Below are 11,876 nucleotides of genomic sequence, written 5' to 3'. Positions count from 1 at the left end.
GGTCAGTCATGACATGGCCGGTATTAATTTTGTTATTAATAAAGGGTGACGGCATGCACTTTATCACTGATGCTGCCCCTTTCCCCACGCACAGCCGACGGCTTGAGGGCAGCTCGTAGGTCACAGCCTGGCCCACGCACCACCTTTCTACCACGGCAGCAGTTTTGGTGAGGCATTTAGTAGTATTTTTGCACTGCTTGCAAAACACACCAGGAGTTACTGTGATTTAGCAGCACCGGGACAGTTAAAATGTTGCAACTTTTGCGGGTGTGTATTTCCTAAGACAACAGTGACTTTAAACCCAAACCTGGTGTCTCCTAGGGGTATGGAGAGGCTGAAGAAATCAGCGAGGTTTATGAAAGCAGCGCTGGAAATCAGTGCAAATAAGGGGAAATTTTGGCAGGTGGCATTACAGTTAATCACTTCTTTCTCAGAACAGCAATGCAACGCATTGGACTGAGGGCATGTGTTTTAAGCAAGATCTAATGGTGAGATCTAGTAGACATTATGCTGAAGCGGCATGAAGGTCTGCAGGCCACAGGTAGTTAACTGTTACTATAAATTGCCTTTAAAATCAGTGATCAGCTCTACAGTTGATTTATGATTTCTTTTAAAAACAGAAGAAAACGGAAAGCTCCCCAGCAACCCAAACACCACCATAAATCTGCCGTTTCCTTTTGATCTGAAGTGTTGATGTCCCATCGCACCAGGGACAGGCGGTGGTTGTGCGGACAGTGCCAAAAAGCCGGCAGCCAGGGCAGCACTGCCCGGACGCCCTTGCTTCGAGAGCCCTTTAACAGATGGATGCAGTTTGTTTGCACAGAGAAAATCCCTGAAGCAGGAAAACGCCACGTAAGAGCGGCCACTGACCCGTGGGGAAACGAGCGCAAGCCCCGCCGTGAGCCGGGAGAGGAGGGCACGCCATTATTCACGCGCCTGTGGGTACATAGGCACGCGTGTGCCTGTGCACGCTGTGCACGTCTGCCTGTAGGTACGTGTCTGGGTGTGCCCGCGTATAAGTGTGCGTGTCTGTGAAAGATGCACACGTGTGCGTGCATCTGTGTGCAGGTACGTGCGTGCATGTACGCGTATGCAGGCGGGTGTATGCACGTATGAAATGTGCATGCATGTGCGTAGGCATGCACAGGCGGGCGTGCATGTACGCGTGTGTGCGTGTGTGTACGAATGTGGGCGTGCGTGTGTGGGGGGATGTGTGTGTGTGTGTGTGTCTCCCCGTGCCCACGCATCCCCACGTGTGCGTGGGCCCGGCCGTGCCCGCGTCTGCCCGCTCCGCGCCCGCGGGGGACGGGCTTACCCCTCCCTGCGCGGCGGGGCGGGGAGGTGGCAGCGCACCCCTCGGGAGCGGGACAGACACACAGACACGCACACGTCCCGTCCCGTCCCGTCCCGTCCCGCGGCGGAGCGCGGCGCCCGCCGCCCCCGGGGCAGCTCCCGGCGCCGCCCCCGCCGCCTCCTCCTCCTCCTCCCGCCGCCGCCGCCGCCGCCGCCGCGGCTGCACAAAAGGCGGCGGGGAGGGCCCGGCCGGGAAGGGCTGCCCGGCCGCCCCGGCCGCCCGCACCATGCCCCGCCGAGGGGGGCTGCCGGCCCCCGCCGCCGCCCGCCGGCCCCCCCCGCTCCTCCTCCTCCGCCTCCTCCTCCTGGCCGCCCCGCTGCAGCCCGGCAGAGGTAAGGGCCGCTCCGCTCCCCGCCGCCCCGGGCCCTGCGAACGCCGCCCCGGAAGGCGGATTAGCCCCCAAACCCGCTTCGGTGCACTTTTGGTACGGGTTTTATTTTTTCCTCCCCGGCCCTTTCCGGCTGCCTCAGCCCCGCTCCCATCTCCCCACCGCTGCGTTTTGCGTGTGCGCCCGTTCCCCCTCCAGCCCCGGTGCCGGCGGGACGCGGCTGGCTGCCCGCCCCCCCCGCACCGGTCCGGGGGGGCGGCCGGTGCCGGGGCTTCTCAGCGCTTCCCTCCCCCCCCCGTCCGGCCCCGGGGCGTCCCCGAGCCCCGGCGGGGGTCTGCACCCCGGGTCCCCCCCCGCCCGCCGTGCCCCCGCTTGCGGGGCGGTGGGGACCCGCGCTCCAGCAGCGCTGTTGGGCACGGACCGCATCCTTGGGCTCTGCGGTGCGGGATTTTGCACCTTCGCCTTAAAACGCGTGGAACAGCTATATATGCAACTCTCTCTCTCTCTCTATATATATACTTTAATGGAACCAGCTATAACCACTTCTATTCAGGGAAAAGCACTTCCCTGGGATGTTTGTCTGAGCTGTGTGTATTAATTGATTGGACGAGGAACAGCAGCATGAAGCCACAAGCGTTCGCTCTGCCCGTGCCCCCTCTCACCTTATATCATTACCCCACTCTTTTACCTTTTATCGTTCCCCCACGTATGCGTTGCGTCCGGGGAGCAGTCCTTGTCCCCAGTGGGGATGCTCTCGTGGCTCCTGGACACGCTCGGAGACCGCGGCGCAGTTTGTGGCTCTGCTCCAGTAGTACTGGAAACGGGGTTTCTCTCCTCTCTGAGCACTCGGGGAAACTTTTTTGTATGAAGGGAGCCCACAAAATGCCCAAGTCCACCATTACTCTCAGTGCTTAATGTTTTAATGAGCGATCTTAACAAGAGGCTCATCTTGCAGAGTGCTGTGGCGTGCAACTGCAAAAACTCAGAAAAGACTTTCTTAGCTTTTATTTATTTATTTATTTATTTTGTGGGTCTGATCCTTAGAATTGATGGTTCTGTAATGCAGCAGACCATCTCGGGGACGAGGCTGTTAGAATGCTTATTGCAAGCATAAATAAAATTATCTTTTTTCACACTTAGCTGTGCAAAGAATGAAGCACATCACTTTTTTTTTTTTTTTCCCCCAAGCAAGCCAGTACATTCGTCTCCATTTGAGGAGCTGCCCAAACTAGGATTTCTTGCAGAACAGGTTTAGAATGAGGTCTGATTGCCTGGAGCATCTTTATGACTAAATTTGTTGAGTACCTTTCATGAGAGTTTCCTATCTTGCTCTGCATCAGTAGTTTGATGTATTAAAATCTCAGCTGTCTAGTGGGATGCACTGTCTTTGTCTGCTTTTTTGGGCTCTCCTGCGGTTCAGCCCAAGGGAAGGATGTCATCTGGAGATGTTCTTCGTGCCTGCTGGACACTGCTCTGCAAAATGAAATAGGGTGCAGGGCTTAGGACTCAGCGGCATTAGTGTGAAGGACCGTATGTGTGGTGTGGAGCTCAGCGGTCCAGGGGGGGTGGATTATTTTCCTCTGGAGTAATCCCAACTAAATCCTGGATGGAATTTTCCCCATTGTAAGAAGTTTAGTTGATGTTCAGGAGTGGTTTCATTAAATGTATCAGAATCAAGGAGCAGACTGAGTTTCTTCCAGTCTTACTGGGTGACTCGCCCCAGCATCTGGAAGGATCTGGACTGGCATGAGCATCTTCAGGTCCTTCCTTTGCCTGATTCAGGAAAGACTGCACTGAATCAAGCACAGCAGACTTGCATCTGGAAAATCCTGCGTGTTTTTACTCCAACTCAAAAAGCTCGGGTTTCAGTCCAAAATCAGAGGGCTTCACAAAGCTCTGTTTTCACAACAATGCTGGAAATGCTTTGGTGTTGCTCCAAAGTGGAAAGAAAAGCATACTTGGAAACTTCAAAAGCTGCCACCAGGAGGAATGTCACCCCGTGGCTGGCCACAGGAGCGTGGGCTGCTTTGGTCATGGCACCCGGTGGAAGGAGGAGACATTGGTTTTCCTTCAGATATTGCCGTTACTAAGTAAACTCCCAAAAATCCAGCAGTCAGGAATGGAGGTAAATATTATCCTACTTCCATGCAGATGGGCAAGTGAAGCCGTGGGAGAGCTGGGGCTGGTAGCCAGGGTACGAACTCAAGTGTTTGCTTTATAAAGCCCATTATTTTTGCTGTTACCCCGTGCACTGCTGCCAGAGCAGCAGCTCTAGAGGAGAGGCTTTGGACTCTGTTGTAGGGTTTGGAAACAAAAGTGTTAATCTCTGTGCAAATTATAACTCAGTCAAACAAGATACATTTTACTTTATAGAACCTATTTATGTTCTGAGCTCTTGCTGTGTCCAGGAGCTGGAATATAACTTCTGAATGTGAACAAGGAATGAAACGCCTGGGTATGTGGTAACAGCCAGCAAAAAAAAAAAACCCAACCCTAAGAAGGCTCTTGTTTGGTATGAATGAGCCCAAGCAGCCTGTCTGAATGAGACCCATAGAGAAAGTCCAGGGCTTCGCGCTCCCGGGTTAGAGTTAACCACCTTGCGGGCAGCAGAGACCCGTCAGTGCAGGGCTCTGACACCGTCATGCCTCAGCGATGACTGAGAATTACTGACAGGACCTACTTATCCTCTTTTTGCTTTTAGCCTAGGGCATGCTAAGTTTTCCTCCAGCTGTCCAGCTTGATTCACTGCTTCCTGCGCTCACAGACTGGCCCGGTATGGGAGCGACCCAGGCAGCCACCGCTTTTCAATTTTCGGAGCAATATTCACATGCAGTACAGCAAAAATCCCTTTTCCAAAGCTCTTGGGGCAGAAAGTTCTTGGGACAGGAGAAAACTCAGTGTGGCTCTTCAGCAGCCATCAGCAAGGCTGCTCAATCTGCAGATTATACCCAGCAGCAGCGTGGTGCAATGGTATCTGCAGATGCAACTGGCTGAAAATAGAGGCCTGACAATGCTTTTATTGACATTTGGGTTGGAAAAAATAGCAGACTAGGAGTTCGAGCCTGAGGCATTTCATTTGCAGCGTGCAGCCTCTGTGCTGAATCCTCGGTTGGAGATTTGTTTAATCAGTTATTGACAGTAGAAGTTAACAGCCGCACCCGGGGGAGCTGGGGCATTGGCGGTATCGAAGGGCACATTCATAGCCACAGGCATGCTTAAACAAGCTGCTGCATTCAAAGCTGATACCGTTGATGTTTGCTTCAGCTTAACTTGTGTGGTTCCATTTCTTCTTTTTAAAGCCCAAAGCCCAAATTGTGGATTTTGCAAGTGAAACTCGCTCGGTACCCCTTGTGCTGCTGGACACCAGCAATCCAGGAGCAAAGAGCATCACCGCTGCCCTGGTTGCTGCTGCCTCGGTGGGCGCAGAGCCCCCGCCGGCGTTGTGGGCAGGGAGAGCCCTCGGCCGTGGCCTGGTGTCTTCCACCCCGGCCAGCCTTGGACGTGCCCCAGTGCAAACACGCTGCCCGGCTTAACCTGGATATCCTGTGGAAATTACTCTCGTAATAAATTAAAAATAATTTACTGTAACAGGAGTCCACTATGGAAATCACCTGTGCGGAAGGGGGAGATGAGTGTCTTCCAAGGCTGCTTTAAGATGAAAATTTTGGGGAGGGGCCCCCCATATATTCAGCTGGAAAAATTGAGAGGATATGCCTAGTGTGACTTTAAAAGTCGGCATCTCGGGAGGTTTCGGACAGCCACCTTCGTTTTTCAGGCTGGTCAAACAGCTATTGCCTTCTGTCCGCAGTGATGGAAGTATTTCATTAGGAAGACGAATAGCTGAACTCTTTGATTAACCAGATCCATGAAAAAAGAGGGAAGGAAAATCACCAGGGTCATATTTTAGAGGTTCACAGCACCCCAACACAAGTTTCTGTCCTTTTCATTTTTCTTGGAGAAGGAAAAGAAAACAAGACCTCCTTACAGGTGAAGAGAGATTTACACCTTCTCCTGTCTTTTCAGCTCCTGAGAGATTCTTTGCTCTTGTTTGAACTTACAGTATGTTTAGCATTAAGAATATCTCAGAAAACCCCTGAACACTGTTTTGGAGTGAAGTAACCGTTCGGCCCATCCCGCTCTCTGTCGTTCTCTCTTGCTGAAGGTCTCAATCTGTGCACCAGTGGAAGCGCCACATCCTGCGAGGAGTGTCTCCTTATCCATCCCAAGTGTGCCTGGTGCTCCAAGGAGGTAGGTGGGCAGACCTCGGTTGTCTTGCATGCTTTTTATAATGCAGGAAGGGAGATATTCCCCCACCTCGCCTGTTCCTGACACTGTCCCATGCCAGAAGGGGTGGGTGAGGGCAGCGGGTGCTCCATGCCGAGCGTATTTTGCGTGTATGCGACTCCTCGGCTCTTTGACGCTGTAGGATACAAGTCTCTGACCCGTCTGGCCCCCGTGCATCCTCAACAGAGCAGCACTGTTCCTTCAGTCCTTCTGTCCCTTCAATTACCTTCTTGTTTTCGGTGGGTGCTGGGTCCTTGCGTGCGCTCTGTGTTGCAGGGAGCTTTGCTTGAAAGCTCTCTCCCTAAAAAGCCCCAAGCCCCTGGCTGGTGTCCTGCTACGTGTTCCTTGTTGCGTGGCCTGGCATGGCATGGGCTTTTTGTCTGTAACAAAGATAATTCTCCTTTCTGAATCTATTGTGTCATTTTGGGGGGTGACCCATGCTTCTGGCATCCACGCCATGCCGTGGCGACGAGTTACACAGCTTAACGGTGTGCTTTGGGGTGAAAATGCATCCTTGTGTTGGTGCTGAAGCTGCTCACCCGTAATTTAATGGGGCCTCCTTGGTTTGTGAGAAATTGCAAATGTCTTTCCCTGCTTCCTAAGGACTGCTCATGAGTTTAGGCTTATATATATATATATCTCTATCTTATCAAATATATATCTTATCACATAGACTTATGTTTTCTAGAGAACAAAGTGTGTGAAAGACCCGATGATAACGTCTGATGCATAGATAGCTGTTGTCTGCTTAGTACCTGTGTCCGTCTTAAGTGTTTAAGAGAGAAATATGGATGCTTACAGATGCAGGGAAAGACTCTGCCTACTTGCAGGCACAGCTGCTGTGCCAGGAACCAGCTTTGGGCTATGAGAAACCCCAGAGCAGTGGATAATCTTGAATCTCTCCATGGGCACGGCCAGGAGTGATGCTTACCTGTTCCCTGCTGACCCTTCTTCCTCTAGTGTGGCCGTCCCAGTCCTGTTTTGGGGGAGGCAAGCTGTGGACTTGAGCACATACTTCACCTTCTGGCTATAGGTGATGATGCTGAGCTGAGGATGCAGGCGCTGCCCACGCGTCCCTCTGCTGCTCCCATCCTTCCTCCTGCCAGCCCTGCCTCAGGGTGGAGGATGAGGATGGAGATGGGCATGGGGCGAGGGGGGCTCCCGAGCCCCGTGGTTTGGCTGGGTCTCAGGAGGTACCCCAGCCTCTGGCTCTCCAGGTCTATTTTACTGGATTTTCACTTACTTGTAAGCACAGCTGCAGCTCTCCAGGGACAACCTCCTAACGCTGCTAACACCATGCTACCTGACAGCGTAATCGCTTTCATGGGTTTTTTTCCAGCAAGGCGAATGGTGTGCAGAAGGGAAGGGGTAAAGCAATAGATCCCGCTTTTGAGACATCTTGTAAACAGCTGTAAGAGCTCCTCTTCCAGCCAGCTAATCTGCGGTGGTGAGATTGGATCCAGGAATGCTGGCTATTAAGCTATGGGTACCCAACAGCTTGCTTTTTTTTGTTTTGTTTTGTTTTGTTTTGTTTTTCTTCTTGGCATCAAAAGACAGCTTTTTGCAAATGCTGCCAGTGGAAATGTTTATCTGGTGGTCGCTGTGACCACTAATTGTATGGCAGCCCATGGGACTGGCAGCCTGACTCTTATCTTACAAACAGGAGAGCTACCAAAAAAAAATATACTCGTAAATGGAATGGAAGAGCCAAGAAGGAAGATGGGTGTTTACAGGGAAGTGCTGTAATACTTCCTGACCTTTAGCCTGCAGCAGCTATTTAAAACTACATTTCAAGGTGTTTTGTGCCAAGAGCTACGTGTTTAAAAGCTGCTGTCCCCTTTTACATGCTGCATGCTAAAACTTAGTGAGTTCTTATTCTAATTCTGTATTTTTTTTTATATAATTTTCTGTTTGAAACTCTAATTATTTCTCTTTAACTGACATCATCAGGTGAGGTAATGGGATTGCGAAAGATATCTAGAGGTTTTCGACTTCAAAAGTTTTAAAGTAATATTATAACCTCTTAATATCTGCTTTCCTTTTGCATAGTCATTTCACCACCTTATTTCCCTTCCCTCTGCCGCAGCCTAGTCAGGTATGCTTATTAAATTGCTTTTAGTCTGTTTTCCTTAGCTATTTCCATTAGCTGTCATTTGCTACGTATGTTGCCCGGGAGCATGCATGCCAGTCAAATTCTATAGCTCTGCTGCTGTTTAAGTATCAGGGCCAAGATATTGAAGTGGTTTCCAGAGATGCTAGTTATGTTGTGGTAGAAACATGATCAGCTGATTAGTGTGTATTTTCTGCTCCCTTTGCATTTACTTAACAGGTTTGGGAGCAAATCGGGCCATCTGTTGTCATCTTTGTAGGCAACAATTAATAATTTTTTCAGGAAGTATATATAGTAGAAGTCTGTAAGTATATATAATATAATGCTACATATAATTCTATATATTATAATATGTGAATATGTATTATATATACAGGAAGTGTAGAGATGTCTATAATATATATATTATATATATACACAAAATATATAATATATATTATTATATCTTCCTGTATATATATATATATATATATGTACACCTTCTCATATATAATATTCCTCCTTTTGGGGAATAACATCACTTGACGGTGCCATCATACCTGGTTACTCTTTGTCCCCCTGGGTGCCCGGCAGTGCCGATGCTGTGAGGGACCCCTTGGCTGTGCGAGAGGAGCAGTTTGAGCAGGAAAGCCATGCTGTTTCCCAGAGACGGTCACGCTTCATGCAACCTCCTGCAGTGTTGCATCCTCCTCCATCACCCTTCGCACTCCCGCATCCAGGCTCCGTGTGACCGCAGAGGAGCAGAACGTCTTGAGCGCTCATGGACTGCAACTAGGGGTTAGGAGTGTGCGAAAGCAATTCTGGAGCCCTGTCGGGATGGGTTTTCCAAGTGGGATAAGGTTCCTTGTATTTACATTGCCTTGAATTGTGAGGCTAAGAGCATGCATGTAGATAAAGGCTTACAGCAGAGTAGTCAAGATGCTATAAATTTATGACTACCACCTCCTAACCTGTTAGTACAGGGTGCATCATGTCCCCTCGGCTTGAATGGGCCTCTGTTCACTTCTGCTTGTGTTCGGCATCTCTGCTCCCACCCAAGAGGGTGATGATGGATGAGTTGATGATAGCAGCTTCTGGTATCCGGCAGCCCCGCAGCCCCCAGGGGCTGCTGAGCTAACCACAAGTCTTTGGGCTGTTGGAAATTTGGAAGCAGCCATAGATTCTGTTGGCTCGTGGAAGAATACCTTGAAAAACAGGACTTAAATGAGGTGATCTGTTTAAATGGCACTTAAAAGAGGAGGTATGAATGTGTGGCCTTAACGGTTGCCTGAGCATGCCTTGAAACAGGGCTGTCTGGGGGAAATATGTGACTCTTGGGTGATGGAGCCTGCTGCAGCCTTTCCATCCATGCTGGAATCTGAGGAGATTCCTCAGCTCCTCCTGCAAGCTCCAGAAGAAGCTGGAAATGACTAGAAGTTGCTGACACAGTGCTGGTGAAATACTCTGGCTGGAAACTGCACAGTGGCCCGTGGCATTGCTGTGATCTCTGCGGCAGCCTGGTTTTTGTGGGTGGGAGAGGAGGATGCTCACTGATTTTTTTGCAGTGGCATCAGGTTGCCCAGGCTCAGCAGGCCTTGCTGGATTTGCTGGGGAGAGCAGGGAGCTCTGGAAGTGGCTTCAGTACTGTCCTCTGAGCTGTCAGGTGGGCTGTGATAGGCAGGTGGGGTTTGTGTTCATGATAAACCTACCTGGAGTGATTGCAGGGGGGATGCTCTTCAAAAGAGTGTACCAGTATGGGGGGGGGGCGGAAATTATGTCATTACATTGCTGTCATCTTCTGTTTGCTGCTTTGGGGAGCAGCGTGCCAATGTGCAGAGGCTCCTCTTGTTTGTGAGGTGTGTGTACACTGTGTTCATCCATGCATTACCTATGTGGATGCATTTACATGTGTACATGCAAAATAGAGATGCACATTAATTACATTAATTAAACTGAAATTTCCTTTTTGATTAATTAATTGAACTGAAATTTCCCCAATGGCACCCTCTCTTTTCCAGCAGGTTGCTTGTACCCCATCCTCTCCCATCTCCCATCCTATCCCATCCTGAGACGTACCCCATCTCAGGAATGTGTGCCTGGAGAATGAGGAACCAAAATCAAAGGATGTTCCTGGAGGGAACACGTCAATTTTTTTTGAAATGGAGAAAACAAGCATATTTCAGAACGAATTAATGCAGAACTGGGCTGATTAAAGCAAAAAAATGGTAGGGATGTGTCTGGTCAGGAGTTAGGTATAGTCAGCTAGATACAGTCAGTGCTATTCTCCATTTTTATAGCATGAACCAAGCAATTTGTCTTAAGACTGTCAAACTGATGAGCATGTAATTGTCACATTGTTGTTTCCATTCACTCTGTCCGCTTGTGTGCATTTGCTTTTGTGAGCTTGTTAGCACAGAGGCCGGACCGCAAGGTGCCCACCGGGCTGCAAGCCCCCAGTATTGCTGACAAGGACTAGGTGGGATCTTCCCGAACCGATGCTTCTCTGTGGCACGAAGCAATGCTTGGGGCGGTTCCTGCTTGCCGTGGGGTACCTGCTGCATTTCTTGCTGAAGCAGGCATACGGGCAGATGGTCGGCAGGTATTTGGGTGCACCGAATTGCTTAACTAACTGTGAGGTGACCTCTGCTCAGGGGGAATTAGGGTTTGAACCGGTGTGCCACGTTAAGCTGGTGTGGGGCTGCCTTTTGGCACGGTTGCTTGTGAATTATTTGGACCTGCGCAATACCCTTTACTCCTCAAAGCTGCTCACCCTTTTTTCCTTTCATTTGACCTCCAGGAGCCTTGATTTTCTCTGTCGCAGAAAACTTTGTGCTTTAGTTGGATGGTACCTGGTAGCCACAGTTTTGGCTTTGGGTTTTGACCTACGGGTGCACGTCAGGGGTGTTTGTTTGTAGGGTGCTGCAGCGATTGCTGGGGCTTTCCCGAGGCCACCGTCACGCCCCTGCTCGGTGTCACCCTGCCTGGGTTAGAAACGCAAGCAGAAGTAGGGGTCAGTCCTGCACCCCTGGGTGCTGAGCTGCACCCCCTCTCCTGGGGTCTTTGCACCCCTGAGGGGGGGGTATTTTCTTCCACCCCGGGTAATGTGGCTTTTCATCGAACAAGAAAAGGCCTGGATTTGATTGGAGCTGCAGCTTAGCGATTGCTGCCCTGTGGCAAGTCCTCTGGGCCCATTTTAGAAGAAAGTTTAAGAGAAAATAGCTGGGTCGAGCGAGGGGGACCTGGGCACTGGAGGAGTGCAGAGGTGCTGCTGACCTGAGAGCTTTGTGCAGCTCCCGTCAGGAGGAGTTGTGCAGGGGCTTTCCCCCGACCTCCTGGGCCTCCTTCAGAGAACTTTTGTCACGAAGGCTGCAGAAAAACACATTGCAGCAGTAACCGTTTCTCGCTGCCGTGCAAATGGACAGGCTTGCACGCGCACGGGTGCCGTGCCCCAAAAAGGCTCCCGGCAGGTCCCGCAAGGGTACGCTCCTCACCCCGTGTGCCGGTGCTGCCTCATCCTCAGCGTGCGGATGCTGCTCTCCTGTACACCCCTTGCTGGGACGATGAACGTCGGTATGAACAGTACCGTACCCAGAGCTGTCTCTCGTGCTGTTAGGAGCTCGACTGCTGAAGAGTAGCAGCTGGTGGAGGAAGCCACCATCCTCCTCTCCCCGGGCTGCCCGCCCCTCCTGGCTCTTGTTCTGCTACCCCAGCCCCAGCCAGAAAATTAAGCCCTAATTCAAAGCCCTTTGAAGTCGAGTCTTTCCGTTCACATCAAGAGACTTTGGAGCAGACCCCAGGGAGGATTGGAAATGCCTGATAAA

At 50.8% G+C, this 11,876-nt stretch overlaps 1 protein-coding gene across 1 annotated transcript in view; it reads left to right on the top strand.

Moving 5' to 3' along the window:
- Positions 1 to 1,475: 1,475 nt before the first annotated feature.
- The window catches only part of ITGB5 (integrin subunit beta 5), a 64,278-nt gene continuing 53,877 nt past the window's right edge, over positions 1,476 to 11,876 (top strand). The window contains exons 1-2 of the mRNA XM_052792486.1: positions 1,476 to 1,686; positions 5,845 to 5,930. Of these exons, the coding sequence (XP_052648446.1) occupies positions 1,581 to 1,686; positions 5,845 to 5,930 (192 nt within the window). The 5' untranslated portion in view covers positions 1,476 to 1,580. The remainder of the gene's footprint in view (positions 1,687 to 5,844; positions 5,931 to 11,876) is intronic.

Source organism: Harpia harpyja, chromosome 7, assembly GCF_026419915.1.
Source record: "Harpia harpyja isolate bHarHar1 chromosome 7, bHarHar1 primary haplotype, whole genome shotgun sequence".
NCBI lineage: Eukaryota > Metazoa > Chordata > Aves > Accipitriformes > Accipitridae > Harpia > Harpia harpyja.
The sequence above is the reverse complement of the archived record's forward strand: the minus strand, read 5'-3'. Positions and strand labels throughout refer to the sequence as shown.